Source organism: Vigna angularis, chromosome 5, assembly GCF_016808095.1.
Source record: "Vigna angularis cultivar LongXiaoDou No.4 chromosome 5, ASM1680809v1, whole genome shotgun sequence".
Taxonomy (NCBI): Eukaryota; Viridiplantae; Streptophyta; class Magnoliopsida; order Fabales; family Fabaceae; genus Vigna; species Vigna angularis.
Genome location: NC_068974.1, coordinates 21,220,797 through 21,245,159, shown reverse-complemented (window position 1 = coordinate 21,245,159; position 24,363 = coordinate 21,220,797). Strand labels below are relative to the sequence as shown.

The following is a 24,363-nucleotide window of genomic DNA, read 5'->3' as shown; positions in this document are numbered from 1 at the left end:
TGAGAACATGTTCTAGCCTTGGTGATAGAAGCAAAAGCACTAGAAACTAATTCTGGTTTCAAATCTGCTCAAGAAATTCAAATCTGGTTTTAAAATTTGAAATCTGTTTTAGCTGATTTTATTTGATTCTGCTGCTTGGCAAAAATTTGTTTGCTGTTATTGGAAGTGGCTAAAGGTGTGGCAGACCATTAAAAGCAAGGAAATGCATCTAGCATAGCTTGGTTTCCTTAAAAACCAGTAGCCTTTGCTGTCCAGTTTGTTTCTTTTTCTGTTCTAGCTTTTCACTGTGCTACCATTCTTTGCTTAGTCCAGTCTGAGTTTATTCATACTAAGCACTTTAATTCTAGCTTAGTTCAGTGTAATAACATTCTCTGGAGTCATTGTGTGTGCTGTCCAGCCTTATATCCACAAGGTTCTTAAATCTGGTGCAGTTTTGGTGGGAATTTGCTGCATAAATAGGCTATAGCAAGGGTGAATTGTTGAATCTTGCTATTTCTGTGCATTTACAACATTTGAGCAAGTTTAAATTGTCATTCCAAAGTTGTTTGCACTGTTCATTTGGTCATTTTTTAGCCTATATGCAGATTGGCCTTTTTAAACCTTAAAATTGCCTTTAAAATGGAAGTGCACCAGTGAATTCACATTGCAATCTGTTTTCTAGCTGTTTCAATGTTTAAACATCTTTAAAATGATGATACAAAGTTGTTTGATGCATCAATTGAACTGCTGAATCACTTCCAATCAATTTTGGGTTTAAAACCACCATTTCAATCCACTTTTTCTGGTGCAGAAATCATTTTCCAGCAACTGTTTTGATCATTCTTGTTCAAATTCATTTCTGGATTGTAATAAGAGCTGGTTCATTATTTTAAATTGAAAATAAATTATCAAAATAAGTCGGAACAAGTGTTAAAAAGCCTGTTGAATCGTGCAATCCAGTTTTTGGCAGTTAAAAACCCCAAAACACAAAATCTGGTTGTCATTAGGGCATTTTAACAAACACTTTGGTAAAATATCAAACAGTTTGGTCTGGATGAGTTTGTGATCTGCTATTTCTGTTTTTGTTGCTTTCTTAATCTGTTCTAGTACCATTATTAGGTTCCTTTTGAGTGCTTTTTGTTATTCCATCCCTGTTCCCATTTGATTTTCCCATTCTTGGCTTCCAAATTGTCAAACATTCAAAAATCTGGTTTGAAATTCTGGTGCAGTTTGCTAATTCTGTTTGGTGTGTTTTGAGTGGAATCTTGAGGTGCTGTGGTAACTATTGTGAGGCATCCAGAAGCAGAAACCTTTCCCTACTGAGGCACCATATTAGGAAGTGAAAAGGGGGCTGAAGTGGGAACAAAAAGGGAGCTTTTGAGCAGTTGTAACTCTGCTGTTCCAGCAGCTAAAAATACACCAGAAAAGCTTGAAGTGCAACCTGTTTTGGAGTAGCAATCTGCAGCAGCAAGAGAGTGAAGCTTACATTAGTTTTAGGCCTTCTTTTAAGTTTGTTTACACCACATATCACGGAACCTTTGCTGTTTAAAGTTGATTTTCATTTCTTGGCTAAGTGAATTGGGAAAATGCTCTTGAAGCAATTCCAAGATCACATTTAAACATTGTAATAGTGCAATTTCGTTTTCTTAGTGTGGAAGTGTGTCAAGGGGCTCCAAGTGTCACTTGCACTTTCACTTAGGGTCGTCTAACATTTACATTCTTGCATCTTTATTGCTTTCTTTAATTTCTTGCTTAATCTTTTTGTTTGTTTTTAAGTCTCCGTGGTATATAGGATTGCATAGCATTTAGTCAACCTTTCTTTGGTTTAGGTTCATTTCATAACATTTGAAAAGAATTTGAAGAATTTCTACTTAGAAACTAAGGTAAAGGATAACTCTAAGGAAACTCTGGCTAAGGAAGAACTTGGTTTCTAAGCTTGTCCATTTGTGACTCACCTCTTCTTCCTGGGAGCTACTTAGAAACATCTTTTGCCTCTAGAATCTCTTTAGAAATTTTTTCACCAAAAACAAAGAAAGCTTGTGAAAATCTTTTCACTCATTACTTGTCAAATATTTTGAAAACTTTGTGAAAACCTTTGTTTCTTTGACAAGAATGAGTCAATCAAGTGTGCAAGGAAGTTTGAAACCCAATAGTGAAATGTCTTTAAGGGAAGAATTTGAGCAAAGATTTGAACAAAGGGATAAAGAGATTAGTGAGCTCAAAGATATGATTAGTCAACTTTTGATTAATCAAGATAAAAAAAAAGAGAGGTCTTCCCATAGGAGAAGAGAAGAATCATCATCTTCTCCAAGTGAAATTGAGCAAAATAGTAGTCATCACAATGATGACCACTACCAAATGCCTCCTAGAAGACAACATAGAGTTAGAGAGCATTACCCAAGAGAGCCTAAAATTGATCTTCCTTCCTTCCATGGAAAAGATGATGTAGAAGAATACCTAGAGTGGGAAATGAAAGTTGAGCAACTGTTTGAGTGCCACCAAATAGATGATGAAAGGAGAGTCACCATGGCTTCTCTAAGCTTTCAAGGTTATGCCTTAATTTGGTGGACAGCCTTAGTCAAGGACCATAGGCTAAGACACTTACCTCCCATTAGGTATTGGAATGAAATGAGAGCTGCCTTGAGGAGGAGGCATGTACCAGCCTACTATGATAGGGAGATAATGGATAAACTCCATAAACTCCAACAAAGGAACATGAGTGTTGAGGAATATAGACAAAAAATGGAGTTACTCATGTTGAGAGCTGGGATAAGAGAAGAACCTAGGATAACAATAGCTAGGTTTCAAAGTGGACTTAACTATGACATAAGAGATAGGGTTGAACTTATACCCTACAATGATCTCAATGAGTTAGTCCAACTTTGTGTGAGGGTAGAGCAACAACTAAAGAGGAAAAGCTCCACCAAGAAAGATTACCCTCATAGTTCTCACCATAAGAAAGAGTATAAGAGGGAGGGTAGTCAAACCAAGCCAAGATATGAAGAAAGATAGAGAGAGAGAGGAAAAGAAAAAGTCAAAGAACCTTCAAGAGATCATAAGAGTAAGGAGACTAAGTGCTTTAGATGTGGGGAAAAAGGGCACTATGCATCTGAGTGCCACAATAGAAGGTCAACTTACATCCTTGAGCATGACAGTGAAAGTGAGGGTTCTTCATATAGTGAGTCTGAGACATCCACTTCTGAAGAAGAAGAAGCTTTACCTTGTGATGGTGACTTACTTATGGTAAGGAGACTCCTGGAAAGTAAACATGTAGAATTAGAACAGTCACAAAGAGAGAACCTATTCCACACAAGATGCAAAGTTTTAGAAAAGACATGTTCAATGATAGTGGATAGTGGCTCTTGTTGCAACTGTTGTAGTTCTAGAATGGTAGAGAAGCTTGGCTTAACAACTACTCCTCATCCTAAACCTTACAAACTTCAATGGATCAAAGAGGATGATGGAATAGTAGTTAAAGAACAAGTAAGTGTACCTATTTCCATTGGCAAATATGAAGATCAAATTGTTTGTGATATAGTACCAATGGAAGCTGGGCACATATTACTTGGAAGACCTTGGCAATATGATAAACAAGCTTTACATGATGGAGTCACCAACAAAATCACCATTCAACACAAGGGAAAGAAAATTATTTTGTGTCCTCTTACACCTTCACAAGTAAGAGAGGACCAAATAATTCTTAAGAAGAAGTTGGATCGAGAAAAGAAAAAAGAAAATAAGAAAGAAAGAAAGAATTTGGTAACCCATGCCTCAGCCCAGGAAGTTGTCCAACCTCAAACCTTGAATATTTCCAAAAATCTTTTTCTTGGACAACCTCATTTCCTTCTTTATTGTAAAGAGGCATTTGTTTCAATCACTCATGAACTTGGTTCTCTACCAAAGGGGTTGCAAAAACTTTTAAAGGAATTTGATGATATATTTCCCAAAGAGGTACCAAGTGGATTACCACCTTTGAGGGGAATAGAACATCAAATAGATTTGGTGCCTGGGGCAAGCCTACCCAATAGGCCAGCCTATAGAACCAACCCTATGGAAACAAAAGAAATAGAGAAACAAGTTAATGACTTGTTGAACAAAGGGTGGATCCAAAAGAGTTTAAGTCCCTGTGCTGTGCCTGTGTTGTTGGTCCCTAAAAAGGATGGGTCTTGGAGAATGTGTACAGATTGTAGGGCCATCAACAACATAATTGTCAAGTATAGGCATCCCATTCCTAGGCTAGATGACATGTTGGATGAATTACATGGAGCAAATCTCTTCACCAAAATTGATCTTAAAAGTGGATACCATCAAATAAGAATTCATGAAGGAGATGAATGGAAAACTGCTTTCAAGACCAAGTTTGGTTTGTATGAATGGTTAGTCATGCCCTTTGGCTTGACCAATGCTCCAAGTACATTCATGAGATTAATGAATCATGTGCTTAGGGAATGCATAGGCAGATTTGTAGTGGTCTACTTTGATGATATCCTAATCTATAGTCAAAGCCTTCAAGAACATCTTAACCATGTCATAAAAGTCTTGCTTCTTCTTAGAGAACATCATCTCTTTGCCAACTTTGACAAATGTACTTTTTGTGAAGAAAGTGTGATTTTCCTTGGATTCAAAGTGGGAAAAGAAGGTGTACATGTTGATCCAGAGAAGATCAAGGCTATACAAGAATGGCCAACCCCTAAAAATGTAGGAGAGGTGAGAAGTTTTCATGGGTTAGCAAGTTTTTATAGGAGATTTGTGAAAGACTTCTCCACCATAGCTGCTCCTTTAAATGAGCTAGTCAAGAAAGATATGCCTTTTATTTGGGGTGATAAGCAAGAGTTGTCTTTTGAGACTTTGAAACATAAGTTAACACATGCACCTATTCTAGTTTTGCCTGATTTTTCCAAAGACTTTGAACTAGAATGTGATGCATCTGGGGTAGGAATAGGAGCTGTTTTAATACAAGGAGGACATCCCGTAGCTTACTTTAGTGAAAAACTTAAGGGGCCTACCTTAAACTATCCTACCTATGACAAAGAGTTGTATGCCCTCATTAGAGCTTTAAAAACTTGGGAGCATTACTTGGTAACTAGAGAATTCATCATACACACTGACCATGAATCTCTCAAGTACATTAAAGGGCAAGCAAAGCTAAACAAAAGACATGCAAAGTGGGTGGAATATCTTGAGTAATTTCCCTATGTCATCAAACACAAAAAGGGGAGTACTAATGTTGTTGCGGATGCTTTATCTAGAAGACATGCATTATTAGTAACCCTAGGATCCCAAATATTAGGATTTGATGACATAAAAGAGTTATATGAAAATGATGAAACATTTGCATCCACTTATTCATCATGTCTTAAGAAGCCTTTTGATGGATTCTATCTTTCTGAGGGGTATCTTTTTAATAAAGGAAAACTTTGTATACCCCAAGGATCCATTAGAAAACTTCTTATCAAAGAGAGTCATGGAGGAGGACTCATGGGCCATCATGGAGTTGATAAAACTCTAAACATTTTGAAAAGTAAATTTTATTGGCCACACATGAGAATAGATGTTCAAAGGCATTGTTCTAAATGTATAGCTTGTTTACAAGCTAAGTCCAAAATTATGCCTCATGGACTCTATACACCTCTTCCTATAGCTAATACCCCTTGGGAGGACATAAGCATGGACTTTGTCTTAGGATTGCCAAGAACTCAAAGGGGGTATGATTCTATATTTGTGGTAGTAGATCGTTTTAGTAAAATGGCTCCTTTTATACCCTGCCACAAAGTAGATGATGCTAGCTATATCTCTAGACTCTTCTTTAAAGAAATAGTGAGATTGCATGGCTTACCCAAAACTATAGTGTCTGATAGAGATGTGAAGTTTCTAAGCCATTTTTGGAAAACTTTATGGGAAAAGCTTGGAACTAAACTTCTATTTTCTACTACATGTCACCCACAAACTGATGGGCAAACTGAAGTAGTAAATAGATCTTTATCTACATTATTAAGGGTAATATTAAGAGGAAATAACAAATCTTGGGATGAACATCTACCTCATATTGAATTTTCTTATAATAGAGTAGTCCACAAGACTACTAATCTTTCTCCTTTTGAGGTTGTTTATGGTTTTAACCCTATCACACCTCTTGATTTACTACCTCTTCCAGAATCTTCTTCTTTTCTTCATAAAGAAGGTGCTTCTAAAGCGGAGTTTATCAAGAAGTTACATGAGAAAGTTAAAATCCAAATTGAAAAACAAACTCAAAAATATGCAGAATACAACAACAAAGGGAGAAAGAAAATAGTTTTTGAAAAAGGAGACCTAGTTTGGCTTCATTTGAGAAAGGAAAGATTTCCCTCTCAAAGGAAATCCAAACTTAGTCCAAGAGGAGATGGTCCATTCAAGGTGGTCAAAAAGATAAATGATAATGCATATATATTAGACCTTCCTGAAAGTTATGGTATCAGTCCTACTTTTAACATCTGCGATTTAATTCCTTTCACAGGAGATGATCAACAGGATGAAGCAGATCTGAGGACAGATCTTTTTCAAGAGGGAGGGTCTGATGGAAAATCATCAAGAAATCACATTGGAGCTCTTACTAGAGCAATGGCTAGGAAGATTCAAGAAGAAGAAGGATCATCTAACATTTTACTTCTATGGAAGGTTACTTATAAAAATCCTTCTTCTCTTAACTAAAGCACTTATATTTTGTTTTGTAGGAATTAATAAATCTTGGAGACTAGGATTGAGCCATCCAAGAAGAACCAAGCAAAGGAGCCAAAAAGCAAAGGAGGTGCTTACGGCATGCACCAGCATTTTCCACGTGAATTGGCTGATGTGGAAGGAAGCACACACCTTGCTGGATGAGCTGGAAAGAGGCATGGACTTTGCTTGATCAAAATAAATCTGAATCATTTGAATTTAGGAGGGAATTAGAATTAGAAATTAGGCTCCTCTTCACCTATAAATAAGAGGGCCTTTTCCTTGTATTGATTCACTTTTGAGCTTAATGATATGCTGCAGAATTGGTTTTCCAGCTTTTGTGCTCTTAAGTCACCTTTGAATTACTACTTCTCCTTTCCTCAAGCTTCCTTCCTCTGTAGGAAGGCCCTCTGAGTTGTGAGGCTTCACCCATACACCTTTCCTCCATTAAAACACCTCAAACACTGCATCATTTCATCCATCCGCTGCACCATTATTCAGTACTGGTTTCCTCTGGTCTGGAACCTCTTCCTACTCGTTTCCAGCTGGGAATTGGTTTCCATCAATATATCTTTCTAGATTAGAAGAACATGCAATTGAATGGTGGAATCATAGGCAATATAGTGTCAAGAAAGGTAGAAAATCCTCCATTCATGATTGGTATGAACTAAGAGCTTGCATGAGAAGAAATTTTTTTCCTCCTTTAGCCAAGAGAGACCTAGAATTAACGGGACACCTCATTCAAGAGGGAAAAACATTTATGAAAGGTCTAGATGGTTTCTCTAGTAGGGAAATTGAATTTAAAGAAAAACTTGAGAAACTCTTGGATAAGAGAAGAAAGAGAGAGACTAGAAGGAGAGAAGAGGAATTAAGAGAAAAGATAGAAGAAGAAAAGAGAAAGAGAGAAGAAGAGAAGAGAGAAGAAGACGAGAGAAGAAAAGAAGAAGAGAGAAAAGAAGAAGAAGAGAGAAGAGAAAAAGAAAAGAGAGAAAGGAGCAATTGCTACTGATGGCAAATTCAATTGCTACAGTTCAAAGGGAACGAAAAAGGGAAGGTTTCCAATGCTTTAATTCTTCAATTATCTTTAAGTCTTTGCATGATAACTTCTCTTTTAAACCAATTGCCACACCAATTTTCATTATACTACCGTCTTCAAAATATGGCAATTTAAATCTTGAGTTATTGTTACCTTTAGGGATACAAGAAACTCAAGATAAAAGAAAAATAACTTGTGAATTAGGACTTTCAAATTTCCTTAAAACTATAAAACAAAGTCCTTATTCTAAAGTTACTTCCATTAAAAAATTCTTTCCTTCATTGATACTAATTGGAGATGTATTTGATGCTTATTGTAGATATATTTTTGATCCAGGAGGAAAGTGATAAACCAAAGTTGTGCTTCTTTATATCTTCCCGATTTGAGGACAAATCGTTTTTCAAGAGGGAGGGTATGATGGAAACCCATCTAAGACATTCCATTCAAAGGAGCACCAACTAAAGCTAAGGCTAAGAAAGGGAAGTGAAGAAGGACTTTTAAAGGCTTTTTCTTAATTTTCTTTCTCTAAGTCTTAGAAGGATTCTCTTTAATATGTTTATATGTTGTTTTGTAGGGTCTAATAAAGCTTGGATATAATGGTTGAACCACCCAAGAAGCATGAGAAGCCAAGGGAAGCAAAGGGGCAAAAGTTAGGTAGAAATGGGTGGAATTCCAGATTGGGAGTTTACCTTCCAGATTAGAGTTGTGAAGAAAAATGGCTTCCGGATTAGGATTTGGCTCAGCCAAATTCCTCGTGCGCCCAGCCTCTGCGTGACAGCTATACATTTTGCAATGTTTTCCATGTGTTCTTGGTGTGGGATGCGTGATCCAGCCACCTAGCCTCTCCAGCTCGACTTGTATTTGAATTTTGGAGGGAAATTTGTTCAGAAAGAAGGCTCCTCTTCACCTATAAATAAGAGGGCCAACCTTTTAAAAGGGACTTTTGGATGTAATGAAATGTTGCATAATTGCTTGCTCAACCTCTTATATCCCTTAGTCACCTTTGAATTTCGAATTCAACTACTCTCCTCTAGCTTCCTTCCTTAATAGGAAGGCCTTCTAAGCTTGGAGGCATCATACACACACCATACCTTCATCCAAACTTTCATCAAACACCTTCTATGCATTCATTTCACTGCACCATTTTTCATTCCGCTGTGCATCTGTTTTGGAGCTTCTTCTTGCGTTCTTAATGCTAGGAGAAGGTTCCATCAATATATCTATCGTAATACATTGTAGGAAAAAAAACTAACCTAGAAATGGTCCAGAACCCACAAACACAACCGTAAACACTAACACATATATCTAACGTAATACATTGAAGAAAAAAAAAACAACCTCAAAATGGTGTTGCTGAAGAAGAAGATGAAGTCTCGTTGATCACGTATGCAAAAAGCCTAAAGATAAATGAAAATCAATGGGTCAAACCAAATGAAAACCAAAGTAAATGAGTATCAAATAACATTCTCATGACATAAAGGACTAAAAACTAACCTTCCTTGTTGTTCGCACTCGTCCTCGAAGAAGAAAGTTCACGCAGAAATGAAAGCCCGAAGAAATTGTGAGACTATGTTATGCTTTTTACATTCATTAAAACAGAATCAACATCAAACCTAAGGTAAATTCAACGTTCTATTTAAATAACACGTCGACGCCACATATAATTCGACGTTATATGGTGGTAATTATTTAAACCAGCCGCCATTCTTTTTTCTTTTTTGTTTTAAACCACCAATAGTACGTTGAATTTTGTGGGGCTTCAACGTAATATTTGTCAGCCAGAAGCCAAAGAGTTACCCCCTTTTTAATTTTTTTTTTCTTTTTTCTTTTAAACCACCAATAGTACGTCGAATGTTATAGGGATTCGACGTATTATTGTTAGCCAAAAGCCAAAGAGTTACTCCTTTTTTAATTATTTTTTCTTTTTTCTTTTAAACCATCAATAAAACGTTGAAGCCTCTAGGGCTTCGACATGATGGGCATTGGAGTGGTTGGGTGCATTAATTGTGTGTTGTTACCAATGAAGTTTTTCACGTGGATTTTTAGGAGGCTTCGACGTAATACATGAGAGGATTCACGTTTTCTCTACAGGATCGCGATAGGGTTTCACGATTTAGTGTTTTCTTGCTTCTGATTTTCTTTAGTTAGTAGGCTTTAATGCTTGCGAAGGAGAAGCTCTCAAAGAACCTCGCCATGGATGAAGGCATAAGGGTTTCTGTCGCGATTCTGATTTGGTTTTCTACGTTTTCAAGTTGAAGACTTGACGAAGAAGACGAGTTGGCGCATGACTCACTGTCTCGTTGCGCGATCATGGTTGTTGGTGGCGTTGTTGTGCTGGTTTCATGGCGGAGCGTCGAGGTTCAATGATGATTTGACGACGTGGACTAGTGAAGGTTGGAGAAGACGCGATTAAGGTTTCGCCTTCTGCGTGGTGGCACGATTCCTGGAGGCTGGTGGTTGCGTGAGGAAGATAGTGTAGATATGTGATGGTATGTGAACTCTCGACGTAGTAGAGGCTGTTCCGGTAGGCATTGCGGGGTAGGCTCACGGAGAAGACGATGGAAGCACTGGAGCGTATCTGCATCGCGGTGGCGGCGGTTGCATTTTGGTGCGCAAGAACGCGTTTGAGTGGCGCGGAGTATCTACGGCAATGGCGACGACGAAAACACATGGGATTGATGGTTGCGGCACGACATCGCTGTCACGTTGAAGAAGAAGACTTCGTGTGGTGCATTGTGGTGGTCCGGTGAAGGTTGCGGTGGTGCATGGAGATTGTGGTCTGGCGAGACAAGGATGGTGATTGGCCGTGGCGGCGACTTGCAGCATTGACAGCTAGGGTTTCTTTCTAGACGGAAATTAGGGTTTTTGTGGAGAAGATGATGTTGAGATGTCAGGGTTGATGATGTGTCACATTCTGGTTGGTTAACTTTGTTGGTATTGGATTGCCACATGGCAATATATGGTAGAGTCTAGTGAGGAGGGGTGTGTAGGAAATTAGGAGGGTGCAAGGGCAAAATCTGACTTTTGGGCCTGGTTAAGAAAAGAGGGGTGTATGTAGGGAAATTTAGGGGGCTGTAGTAGTAAAAATTATCTGTTTGGCCCATTTGTATATTCTTTTCCAAACAAAAACTTATTTTGGGCCATTTTTGCCAATTGTGCGACTTATTTGATACTCAGTTAAATTCTAATTTCAATTGTATCAACAAACATTATAACATCCAAAAATAATTTATGTGCTAAAACTCAGTTTTTACGTCTCTTTAATTCCCAAACCCAACAATTCCAATCGTCACAAATTCACTTTAAGTCAACAATTTAAGCACAAGAATCTCACTAAAATTTTTAATTTTAAAGCATAAATATGGGCATAAATATGCACTCATCAGCAGACCATGTCTTCTTTTATATTCTTTCCCTAGTTTTCTATAATAAATTATGGTAGTGACTCCAAAATTTAGTTTTCCAACTAGTAACTGCCGCGATTTCGGTTGCGACAAGAAGAGTAGTGAAGCTTTAACAGTTAGAGCTTGTACGACTAAGGTAGGACATATAACTTTAGGAAACGTTCCAAGAATGTATTCCTATTTAACAACGTCTTTTTGATCCATGTGCAATGCATTTGAGTAGATCTTGGTATTCTCAATATCTGCACAGATAAAGTTAGAAAAAACATAGTAGACAAGGTACAGTATATACATGAATTTAATGATCTATACATTGATAGAGTGTTGAAACATGTTTCAAAATATAAGCATTTATTCCAAGTTTAAACTTTTTCAAGTAAGACAATTGATAAGATATATAACGTTTATTGCTTCTTTCTCTAGACCATTTTTGTCAAATGTTGTTTAATCTTTTATATTTGACACGTCATGGTTTGCCTTATAAATATTTAATAAGAATGCACTTTGTCCAGACGTTATACTTCTATAAACGATATTTCATTAAATGTTGTTTGTTAAACTTCAAAACTCGAGATGTTAGACAATCTATTCTCTTTACATGATCTTCTTTTAACAAAGAATACTTGTTATGCATTTATATTTGAAAGGAATAAGATGTCCAAAACTAGCAAGATAGGAATCAACGCAAGGTGGGTACCTAAAGATAACATCATTTGTTGTCCTAATGTGCTTTACACTAGAAAAGAAACCCCTGTGTTGATACTTGGACAGTGGGTGCTCACGTCACATGACGAGAGAAAAGTGTTGTTAAGACAAGATCATGTAAGCAAATTTTGTTTTGAAATTTGATATAAAGTCTAAAATGAAATAGTTCTTAATTATCTAAGACAATTTATTTGAAGCATTAAACGCTACTCTTTAAGTTCCTAAACTATACAACAACGTATAATAGCATAAAAACGTCTATTATATGCCTAATAAGCGCTAAATGTTATAAAGTTCATAATAGAACGCCTAATCGCGAAAATTCTACAAGAAACTTAGACTACTTAAGATACATATAACCAACACAAAACACTTTATATCCAAGACGCTTTAAAGTTACTTAAAATAGACAAGCGTTAAACGATGATGAACATATCATGCCTAAACGCTTAGATCGTCTAACATTTTAATGCATATACGTTCAAGTATTCTTTTGTTTGTAGTGTTGTGCTCTCTTTTTTTATGCAGATTACCAACTTATAAAAGATTATTCTAAAAATTAGGAGAACATTAAGACATATGACGATGTTCAAGGAATGTTTTCGTACGCTCAACACAGTTTATCTGTCAAGATGCAACATGGCTTTTGACTCTACCTTAAAGGCTACATCCCTAGATGAAAGTCAAAAACTCTGTAACAGATCTTTTTCGAAGACGTCTATACAAAAAGGTGTTTGCATGAAGAGAAGAATAACAATTTTGCTATCAAGTTTTTTGGCTATCAAGAGGTAAAATAATAGACATGATTAGACATAGTAATATTTAATTGAAAATGTACTTCGGTTAAATTTCCTATAATAAATATACAAAGTTATTGCTTTTAATTAAGAATGCCAACAATTTAATTGATAATGTACATTGATTAATTTGAAAATCTAATACAATAGTTAATTGAACAAAATTCTTTAGATAACCAATGATGAATCCCATTTTGAAAAACTAGTGAAATAAACATATTTTCCTTATCATTGTTTTGATATAAACCTTTTATATCTTTTTATAAATTTTTTTTCTTTAATCTTTAAATGTTCTTTAAATTTATAAATGTTCTTTAATCCTTAAATTTGTAAATGTTCTTTAATCTTTTATTGATCTTTATCTTCTTTATCATTTTTTATTTTACTAACCCTTTTGTATAGTTTTTATAATAACTAATTTATTAAGAATTAATTTTGTGTTCGTTAGGAGTCGATTTAGGGTTGACTTTACCCTTTTTTTTGTTGGGTACTATCTAAGGTTACTACACTTTAGTATTAGGTATAATACCTATTTTGGTCCCAATTTTAGTTGGAAATGTTCAAAATGGTCCCAATTTTTTTTTTGTTCAATGTTGTCCTAAATAACGTAATTTATGTTCAATTTAGTCCTTTTTGCAGACGGCGTTTAAATCGTTAACGGCCAGATGTCCAGATGTTCAATAAATGACACATCACCCTTGACACATCATCATCATCTCCTACCTCTATAAGCCCTAATTTCCCCTACACACAAACCCTAGCCACCACCTAACCCTAACCGTCGCCACCACGGTCACGGCCAACCACCATCTTCACACCTCCATCATCTTCTCCACCACCTAAGCCCTAATTTTTGAAAATGTATTTCTGATTAGGGTCTCAGCTCGTCAGACCACCATCTTCATATATCATCTTCCTCGCGCTTCCAAAACCTTAGGCCGCCACCACCGCTGCGTAGGAAAGCCCATTTCAGGCCACCGTAACAATCGCGCCACTCAACACGAGAACCTGCAACCACCACATTTCCATCTACGTCGCCATCAAACCTGCAGCAAATCGCGAGACTTCTTCCTCTAGCACCAACCTAAATCGCGAGTTTCGTACAATATTCATAGCCAACAGCGGAGTCTCCATGGCCGCCGCTACTACTACCACTCTCCCCTCTTCCACGCGCCGCCGCGGCACACACCTCCATCATCCTCCCTAACCCCAAACTTGCAAACCACAAGAACCAGAAATCTGAAGGACCATGAGCTTAAATCGCAAATCCCTCTGGCGAACCAATCGGCTCCCGTGCTTCCACCGTTCGGTAGCCTCACCCCCTCAGCCATTCGGTTCCCTTCTTCTTCTCCCTCATTGATCGACTTCTTCCTGCCTTCCAACTCACAATGCCACAAAGGACTCCAAGTAAGCCAATACATGACATTTCACTCTGTAATTGCACATCTGGACATCTGGCTGTTAATGATTTAAATGATGTTTGTAAAAATGACCAAATTGAACACAAATTACATTCTTTAGGACTACCTTAAACAACAACAAAAAAATTGGGTTAATTTCGAACATTCCCAACCAAAATTGGGACCAAAATAGGTATTATACCTTAGTATTATTATTTTGATTGCGTCAATGACAGTATTTCACATGTCTACTAAAGTCTTTGATAGAAAAAATCTCTAATACCTACTTCGTATTAGCATAAGAATTTGATAAACATAAAAAAGGGAATATTGTTAAGACAAGATAGTTTATGCAAACCTTGTTTTGAAGTTTCACAGAGTGTCTAAACGAAATGGTGTTTGATAACATTTAAACCGTCTATGATAAAAATAAAAAGCGATAAACATTATATATTAAAAATATCCTAAATGTCATAAGTTACTTAAACAGACAACGCCTAATCAGTAATACACACACAATGCCTAAACGCATAGGATCGTCTAATGCTTTAATGCATGTACGTAGATGTACTTTTTTGTCTATTTTTATTCAAAGGTCTCCATCAGAATCAAAAGAAAGTTAAGAGGCAAAAAGATATTCTAGGAATCTTTCCTTCATACTTTCTACCTATCTCTTCCATACACAATACAGTTGCCAGTCCAAGACGCAACATAGATTTTGACTTAGTACAAAAGGCTACCTCCCTATGTGAAAGTCAAAAACTCTCAGTAACGATTCTTTTTCAAAGAAAAACCTATAAAAAGAGGACTGCACACTAGTGTAGTAAAGGAAAATGACAGCGGTTATTTTTTACTATCTATAGCGGTTCCCTAACCGAGGTATATACAGGTGAGGCAAAAAGCCAACCACTTTTTGCCTCGGTTCTGAACATAGGCAAAAAGGTGTATGCTTTTGCCTCGATTCAAATGCAACTGAGGCAGTAGAGGGTGTTTCTATTTTATTTTATTTTTTCTCCAAACTTTTGCCCTCAATTGTTGGTGAACCGAGGCACTAAAGGGGGTCTTCTACCTCGATTTTGGGTTGAACCGAGTTAGTAGAGGGGTTTTTTTTGTCAACCTTTCCAATCCACAATCCCAATCATAACAATCACGTAGCGGATACAAACACTAGTGTAGAAAGGGCTTTAGACGTCCGTTCTTTTGGCTTTTTGACGTCTGACCTTCCCTCGACGTCTTTGTGGGTGACATTACTCACACGTCGGGGGGTCTACATCGGATGTGTGTATAGACGTCCGATGTGTCAGGCCCGACGCCTATCTAGATGTCCGGTGTGCACCCCTCGGACGTCCATATAGACGTCCAATGTGCCCCCTTTGACGTCCACACAAACGTCCGATGCCTCCTCTCCCCGACGTCTATACAGACGTCCGAGGTGTATCCCCGGACGACCACATGCCTGAATGGTTTTTTGGTAGGGGTGGGGTTGGACGTCGGTTTGTGCACTGCCAGACGTCTATAGACGTCCGACAGTGCACTAACAAACGTCTACTGGGCGCATTTTCTTAAAAAATTAATTTATTTTTGCAATAAAACCACACCTGAAAAGCAGAAAATTGTCCCAGAACAATTTTGCAATAATATATATATGCGTTTCATATAAACAAAGTTCTACTTAATGTAAAATATAATCCACTACCAAAACTATCAAGATTAAACTTAAACTAAAACTAAGCAATGTTCAACAACAAATAAAACTATTTCTAACTCCATCTTTGCAGAAGATAAGCGGTCCACTCCTGCCTTATCTGCCTAATTGTGTCCTCTGGTATAGGAGATGTACTCTTGAAGCGCTGCAAAATTCAAGAAAGATTCATTATGGTTTCATGTATGTTTGAAGATGAATTTGATTTGTAATGTGTTCAAGGTATACATCATTACCTCATTCCAGTCATCTGTAATGACAACTCGAATGATGGTCTTAATCCAACACATCACATAGAAGCCACATTCCCATGAATCTAGCTGATGGTTACACTAAAATGACAAACTAAATAGTTAAGAATTTAGATCATTCAATAACATAGGAAATGAATTAGAACTATAAATGACTTACAACCTTTGGATACAAAATTTGAACCAGTTGACCTCGATATTTACCAATAACTCTGTATAGATTGAAAACACAAAGTAAAATTAATATAACTATATTTATCATAAAAGTTTAAGGTGAACATCAAATTCAAAGTCATTTTTGGAGAAACACTTACCCTTGAAGCATTGTTCTCAAGTCATTTTTCATCTTCCTATGCAACAAACAAAACCATATAATTTTACATTGTTTGGGAATGATGACCATCAACTGCCAGTGCGACCTATCACAAAGGACAAATAGTTAATTAACTAATTAAGGAAACTATAATAATGAACTGGCCACATATAACAACACCTACCCATCAATGTATGGCACAAGGTATACGTCTCTTTTTGACTCATCCATCCATGTTTGCAAATAATGTTGTCTGTTTTGAAGTGTGTTACCAGACGGTTGAATGGTCCGAGGTTCAACAAATCCGTACATGGAAGACTGACTTTGGGCTACAACGATTGTGTCCATGTACCTAAAACAACCAAGTTAAGTTGTTAGAAACTATAAGAATCTAAATAAAAGTAATATGAAAGACCAAATTGACTATCTTACATGCACCATAGCTGAATGATGGAAATATTCAACATCCTGTCTCCCCCAATCACCTCCAATGCATCAGAGAATGTGATATAAACTGGCACATGTGGGGGAAGACCAAATACTCTTAAAGTTGCAGACAGACGTGTAAAGTTCGAGCATCCTGGGAACAACGGTTGCTCTGAATCATTAATAAGAGAATAATACAAATTAGCTCTTCCAAAATTATCTTCACCGACATCACGTATCATGTCCTCTAAATGGTCACTCATCCATTCTTCCACATAATCCGTTCCTCGTGACGTGGTAGGCTGGTCCAGCACTTCTCCATGCCAAGTCCAAACAGTATAAGTCCTCATTATGCCGTACATGAATAGATGGTCACGCACATTGCCTAAGTTTGGCCGTATTTGATTAAGACAACGAACACAAGGACAAAAATATGTCCTGTTCACAGACTTAGAATTTTGTTCAACGTATTGCAAGAACTCCAAAACACCCTTATCATATTCTTCACTGATGCGACGTTCTTTCATCCAGCTTCGATCCATACTATGTTCATAAAATGATCAGTATAAGTTTTTTAACTCTCACAAGGTTAGGCCCTACCCATTCAAAAAAATTAATTTTCATAATTTGCTAAGACACGTGCAAAGAAGTCTACATCATAAAATTGATAAGATCTCGGCAGCATTTCGTATTGGTCTCCGAAATACACGAAATCAGAGTAGTCAACGATGACCACAATCAAATATGCATCCGGAGAACAACACAAATACTGAACCGAAATTTTATCAATCTTATCCATAAACTCCAATTGACATGTTATTGCAAATTATGAAAATTAATTTTCTCAAACTGTCCAATCGGACAATTCAAAATTTAACACAAACGATTAAAAGATTAATCGTTTGTGTTAAATTTCAAACGGGAACTAAGTGTCACTCAATGATTTGATACTTATATTCTAACATATCACAATTATAATAACACAACTAATACATGCATATTCAAAAGCCAATAACACATGCATACCTTAGAGTTAAAAACATGCATACACAAAAACCAATAACATGCATACAAAAAACCTTTATCAACGAACAAGCTAACCTGAAAAGTAGATTCCAAATGAAAGGGAGGGAAATCGAGGAGGGCACGGCCTAATCGGTTCAAATCAAAGATATTTCATCACAGAGCAATGTAATCGGATATAAAGTAAATTTAAATGGCCCAAAAGAGAGAAAACGCACTTGGAAATGCAATGTCGTAGAGAGAGTTCGCGGGGAACACGATGAACAGTGAGCGTAACTGCTCGCGGGTTCGCGTTTTAGTATTAATACTAGTAGACGTCCGGTACTTTAGGGCCCCGACGTTTATAATACTATAGACGTCGGGGCCATCACTAATATGACGTCTTTGGAGATTTAAAATTGATATTCGCTGGGGGATTTTAGACGTCCGTGGAAGGGGCCCGGACGTCTATAATATTATAGACGTCCGACCCCCCCCCCCCCCACAACAGATGTCTAAGAGGCTGAAAAAATGAACGCTTCAACTTCCCTGTCATCCCCTTAAACGTCCATTGTGGAGGGGAATGAACGTCTATAATATTATAAACGTCCGGGCCCTTTCCACGGACGTCTAAGAGGCTGGAACAATCACCTCTTCAACTCCCCTGTCAGCCCCTTAAACGTCCGTTGTGGAGGGGGCCGAATGTCTATAATATTATAGACGTCCGGCTCCCCATATCGGATGTTTAGGGGTTGACAGGGTGGTTAAAGAATTAATTGTCTTTAGCCCCTTAAATGTCCGTTGTGGAGGGGGCCGGACGTCTATAATATTATAGACGTCCGTCCCCCTCCACAACGGACGTTTAAGGGGTTGAAGACAATTAATTCTTCAACCACCTTGTCAGCACCCTAAACGTCCATTGGGGGGGGGACAGACGTCTATAATATTATAGACGTCTGGCCCCCTCCACAACGGACGTTTAAGGGGCTGACAGGGGAGTTGAAGAGGTGATTGTTCCAGCCTCTTAGACGTCCGTGGGGGGCCCGGACGTCTATAATATTATAGACGTTCTTCCCCCCCCACAACGGACGTCTATAATTTCAATTATTTACGTTGGTGCTTTTGCGGACGGACGTCTATGGGGGGACGTTAAAAGCCAATTCTGCACTAGTGAAAAATACACAGTTTCAGGACTCCCCTATCATCTCTTTTAGTTCAATTAACATTTACATGGACATAAAACTCAACACAATTACTAACTTAATTTAATTCAATTCTTCAAGATCAAAAAGCTCTACACTCGTGGTTCAAACTTAACTCAACCACAACATATATTCATTAAGGTATTTGGAAACAAGTTAAAAGTGCCTTTGAGCACTTCTCTTCTAAAAACATATAACTTTGTATAACAAAGAAGCTCCCAAAAGTTCTCAAACAGACTTTAAAATCATCAAGAACACAACATACCTTGATGGTCGCAACCAGTCCCAACCTACAAAATCATCAACCACATTAGCCAATCCCTCAATCATAAACATTACATAAATCACATTTCACAATAAAAACTTAAAAAATAAACCAACAAGAGGTAATCGTTTCAAAAAAACTACAATAAAACATTAAACGACATTAAAATCCTCATAAGGAAGCAAGGATATTGACTCGTATGATACCAATTCCCAAAACCACTAAAATGACAGTTAAAGTTTTGGACTCATTCATTTATTCATTTAATTTGTAGAGTGAGGTCAAAAGTGAAAATATAGTATAAGATGGGGATCTGGATTGGAACCCTAGGAAGTCACCTGTCCGACATGGTAACGATGGTCTTAAAAGCCAGGAGGAGGGTGCGGTCGAGGTTGGAACTGTGGTTCTGCCAACACTTGACGGAGGAGGAGAAGAACTCAACGCCAGAGCCGTGTGGCTTGGTTGTTAGAAATGATGAGCTTTGTTTCTCAACACCAAGAGGGGGTGAATTGGTGTTTTATAAAAATACTAGCTTTTGAAATCTTTTTCGCAAATAGAATGAATCTTTAAACCTTTCTTGAACAAGAAGCGATGGGTATGCAATATAACAATATACGTATTCGAATGATGACAATAAGTAATCGATTAATGTAGAGAGATAGGTTGAGGAAATATCAAACTCTGAGTTTTATACTGGTTCAACCTCAATGCCTACATCCAATGTCCTTTCAATCAACTTGAGATTGAAAGTCAATTTGCACTATAAAGATCTGAGTTTTTACAACAACGGCTTTACAGCAACCACACTGCCAAAATCTAAATCACCTCTCTAACTCATTAATCTAATATAGCCAAATACAAAAACCTTGCAGCAAGAACAATCCTCTCCTACAGTCACCCCTTTGAGAACCCTCTCAAAGTACAAGAACTCCTCGTTCTTCTTCCTAGCAACACGCACAGGGCACAACAACACACAGATTGCGAAACTTCTCCTGATCACACAACAAGCACCTTAGTTGTGCAGAAATATTAGAATCTTCAAATCAGTCAAGCTTGTCTCTCAAGAAGTCTTCAAGAATAGTCCACCACTTCAATTTCTTGTTTCTTGGCGCGTTTGATCACCTCTATAAAACTTTTAGCACAATCTAAATCAAATATGAAAATGTTAATCTCAAATTGTGCACATGATTTCCTTATCACTAAAACATACAATATTCATACACAGATATGATCACTTTACAAACACAGTATGCAACAATCAACATATTATATGTTCAACACATGTGGCAATCACAATATGTGCATATTTCACAATAATAATAAACACATACAACATAAAACATATACCTCAGTACATATTCATGTGATTTTATTATCAATGTGTTGTCATCATCAAAAATTGGGTTCAACTATCACAATGCTCCACCTATCAACAATCTCCCCTCTTTTTTGATGATGCACAACCATGATTAATAAAACCGTCTTTGTATAGTAGATAATCAACAACAGTTTACACAGTTTCAACCATGCTCAATTATCTCAATCAAGTTTCAATTATCTCTCCCCCTTTGGGTATTAGCAAAAAAGGATATGTAATATGATGTAATTGAAACATAGTTAATGAACCATGTAGAGATGCATCAAACAAATTGTCAGAAATGTAATGATGCTCCCCCTTTCAATAATATTCTTATGAATTTAGCATTTTCAACATTTGAACTAGCATATAACAGGATAATATACTCCCCCTATCATTATGCATATCAAATTTCATTATTATAGATGCATAACAAAGATATAATAGAGTATGTATCATCCAGATATGTTCAAGCAATGTACCATACAAAATTACATTTACAGTATCAAAGCAACTTAGATACAGCTTGAAACAATTAAAGCTAGTTTAATTACATATAATCTCATTTCAGATTCACAGCGGATTAAACAAATTGAGATGTATGATGAACAAACATATCACAAATCATTAGTCAAGGTTTAAAGTATAAGAATCAGAAGTTTAGAGACTTCAAACCAATTGACGAATCATAACTGATTATTGCTTCCTTTTAATCGATCTTATTCTGCAGAGTAATGTCAAATTCACTTCTCAGCTCAGTCAACAATAAGTATTCCTGCATAACCTTTCAACTTCATCTACATCAAACATTTTAGTACTTATGCAGTAGAATAATCATTATCACAGTTTATGTATGATTATGCAACAACAAGATGTAACAATGAGATATGAAAAATGCATACAAACATACTAGTGATTGAATTTATTATTAATCATCTCAATGCAGTTAATAACCAGAAATATAATTTTCATTCATAGTCCAAACAATTACAACCAGACAAAGGAAAATATATGGCATGTAAGGCCATTCATTACAAAACCAGACAAAACAGAGTAAAACAAAACAAAAAAAAAACTAAGAAAACACAAAAACTCCTATTCTGATTCAGATTCTTCCATTAAATTCTCTTCACTAGATTTATCATCTTCACTTGATTCTTCTATTGAAGAGGAGTTGTCAACATAATTTTTAATGAGCTCTTCCAACTTGTTTTCCATTTTGAATAAAGATTTTCTCATTTTTTCAGTCCTTCCAGATACTTTCTTGAATTTATTCGTATAAAATCTCTCAAATTTAGATTTGGGAGAAAATGAGATAAAATCATCAGCAAGGTTAGACAATTCCTCTGTATTTCCAGATTGATTCTGAACATCACTGAATACCCAGCCATCAATAGTCTTTTTCATACCAATACATGTTAGTGTTGCTTTTCCAATTTCATTTGTTCTGTTGCATATGATTTTGGTTTCCCAGAAAGAACTACTTGATAGAGCTTCAAGATTTTACTAATGAACACCCCACATGGTAAGTTATGTTCATCATTGATTCCGATATGAATCATATGTTCCTTGAAAACAGCAACCCAGTTAGTTGGTATTCTTGATTTAACGGCATTTAGTAAATATAAATCTTCTTTTGTCAATCTATCGCGTAGATATCACCTTGGTAGTAATAGCCATGCAAGAATGTATGCACACATCTTTTCTTCTCTATTCAATCCTTTATGCAAATACACCTTATCGCAACCGGGATCGCGACAGGACGACAAGCCGAAAAACAAAAGAGTTTGAGAAAAAGATTTTGGGAGTCCCCACCATAATTTATTATGGAAAAACTATGGAAACCATAAAATAAGACATGGTCTGCGAAAACTAGATTTTAGGTTCAGCAATCGATTACGTGTAAGGAAGGTGTTAGCACCCTATCGCGCCTACCCAAAGGCAATACCTTTAATTAAATGTATAAAATTGACGTGGTTTTTCAAAATGTTTAATTTTCCCTAAAAAATAATATAAAGAAACTATTAAGAAACAAAAAATATTTTTTTGTTTTATGAACCCGATAAGGATTGACCTTGCTCCTACGTATATGCATTTATGATGGACTATCAGGGATCACGTAGTTCTTTATCTAGAAAAAGGTTTGTGAGTTTGTTTAAAAATTATTATAGATTGATTGAGATTTTTGAAAAGCGAACCCGACAAAGATTTGGTTTAACAAGATTGACATTTTTTTTTGGTTTTAAAGATCTTGTATTTTTTTATTTAAGAATGGTGGGAAAAAGAAAGAAACCAACCATAGGCCGACACATACTTATAAAAAATTTATGATTTTAAAAAAAAAACATTACTTGTGTGTAGGAAAAATAATACCTTTTAGGAAAAACTTCAAAGTACAATAAAAAGAGAAAAAGAATGGTGTAGCGCTGTCATACCTTTTTAGCTTTCAGTACTCTTCTATTTCTTCTTTGGTGATTGTCGTTGACAGAACCCTTATGGGTGAGAACCTATTTTTCTCTATACTCTCTTTCTCTCTTTTTATTATTTTTGCATGTTTCTCGTTCTCTCTTTTTTTCGTCCCTTTTTTCTATGACAGAGTGCGTATTTATATACACACACTGTAATATTATGGCAATCTTGCCTTAATTGTGAATTAAATGACAATAAAACAAAATAGGGAAAGAAATGGCCTTGGTTGCCAGAAAATAAATTAAATAATATTCAAAACATTGATTATCATTATTGTCAGAAAATTTGTCCATTTTTAAAAATCATATTTTCCTCTTTAAAAGCAATTGCGTAGCAAATTATATTAATATACTATTTTAGTTATTGCTTATAATTATTAGCATAATATTGATTCAAATTATTACCATTTTAAAGTAACATTTCAAAAATATTGTGTCGTGTATTAAAGTCATTATTTTATCCTTTTTACCCACCATTAATTATTATTCTTTTATTCTTTATTTTTATTTGTTTACTTACCCGGACGAAATTAGGTGTTGACACCTTTACTCCTTTGTACCTACCAGGATATCTAAGGCAGTCTCTGTATATCTGCTTCTTTATAATCCTCTTGTTGTGCAAAGAATCTTTTATATGAGACATACAACCCTCAACTTTGAGTCCTGCGACAAGTAGCCAAACATGATTATTGATTATGATGTTTACTCCTTTTACCCGCGAATGAATATCGTCATTTACGACACGAAGATTATTGTAGAACACTTCAACTAACTCTGGATAGCAGTCACCTTTCATTTGAACAAATTTTGCCAATCCTTGATGAGTAAGCCAATTTGGAAATAAGAACCCTTCTCCACTGAACAGATACAAAATGAGTGACTTATGCAGAAACATTTTCTTGATTTTTCTGCAACACAAGAACTTATTCCTAGCAACATCATCACTTATCCATCTAGTTGGGCTTGCGTTCCTTTCAGTTCGACCAACACTCTTGTAGCGTTTGGATGAAGAAGATGAGGCCATTTTTGTGAATGATTCAATGAAGAATCTTACTCAGTCTAGGTTTTACATTTTTTCAAAGGATCAGTGCATTATAGATTTCCAAATCCAGTACATTTAAAGGCGTGTAGAAGAGCTTCAATCAAACAGGCTCATTTAAATTTTCAAAGCAAGAAAGTCCAGGTCGTAATATTTAATCAATTTTATCAATTTCATAATTGATTTCAATTTTAACAGATTCAACTAAACCAAGGAAACACATAGCAACTCTAATCGATTTCGGTTATAACACAACCGATTAAAAATCGTGAAAATAGTTTTGCATACAAAAACATCAATCAGACATGCAATCATCAATCATAC

At 36.3% G+C, this 24,363-nt stretch overlaps 1 protein-coding gene across 1 annotated transcript; it reads left to right on the top strand.

The window, feature by feature from the left end:
* Positions 1–1,265: 1,265 nt before the first annotated feature.
* Positions 1,266–2,916, top strand: LOC128196572 (uncharacterized; the record flags this gene model as incomplete). Its single annotated transcript, XM_052877952.1, has 1 exon — positions 1,266–2,916. A coding segment is annotated over exon 1 (825 nt), but the record flags the coding sequence as incomplete, so codon positions are not given.
* Positions 2,917–24,363: the final 21,447 nt, after the last annotated feature.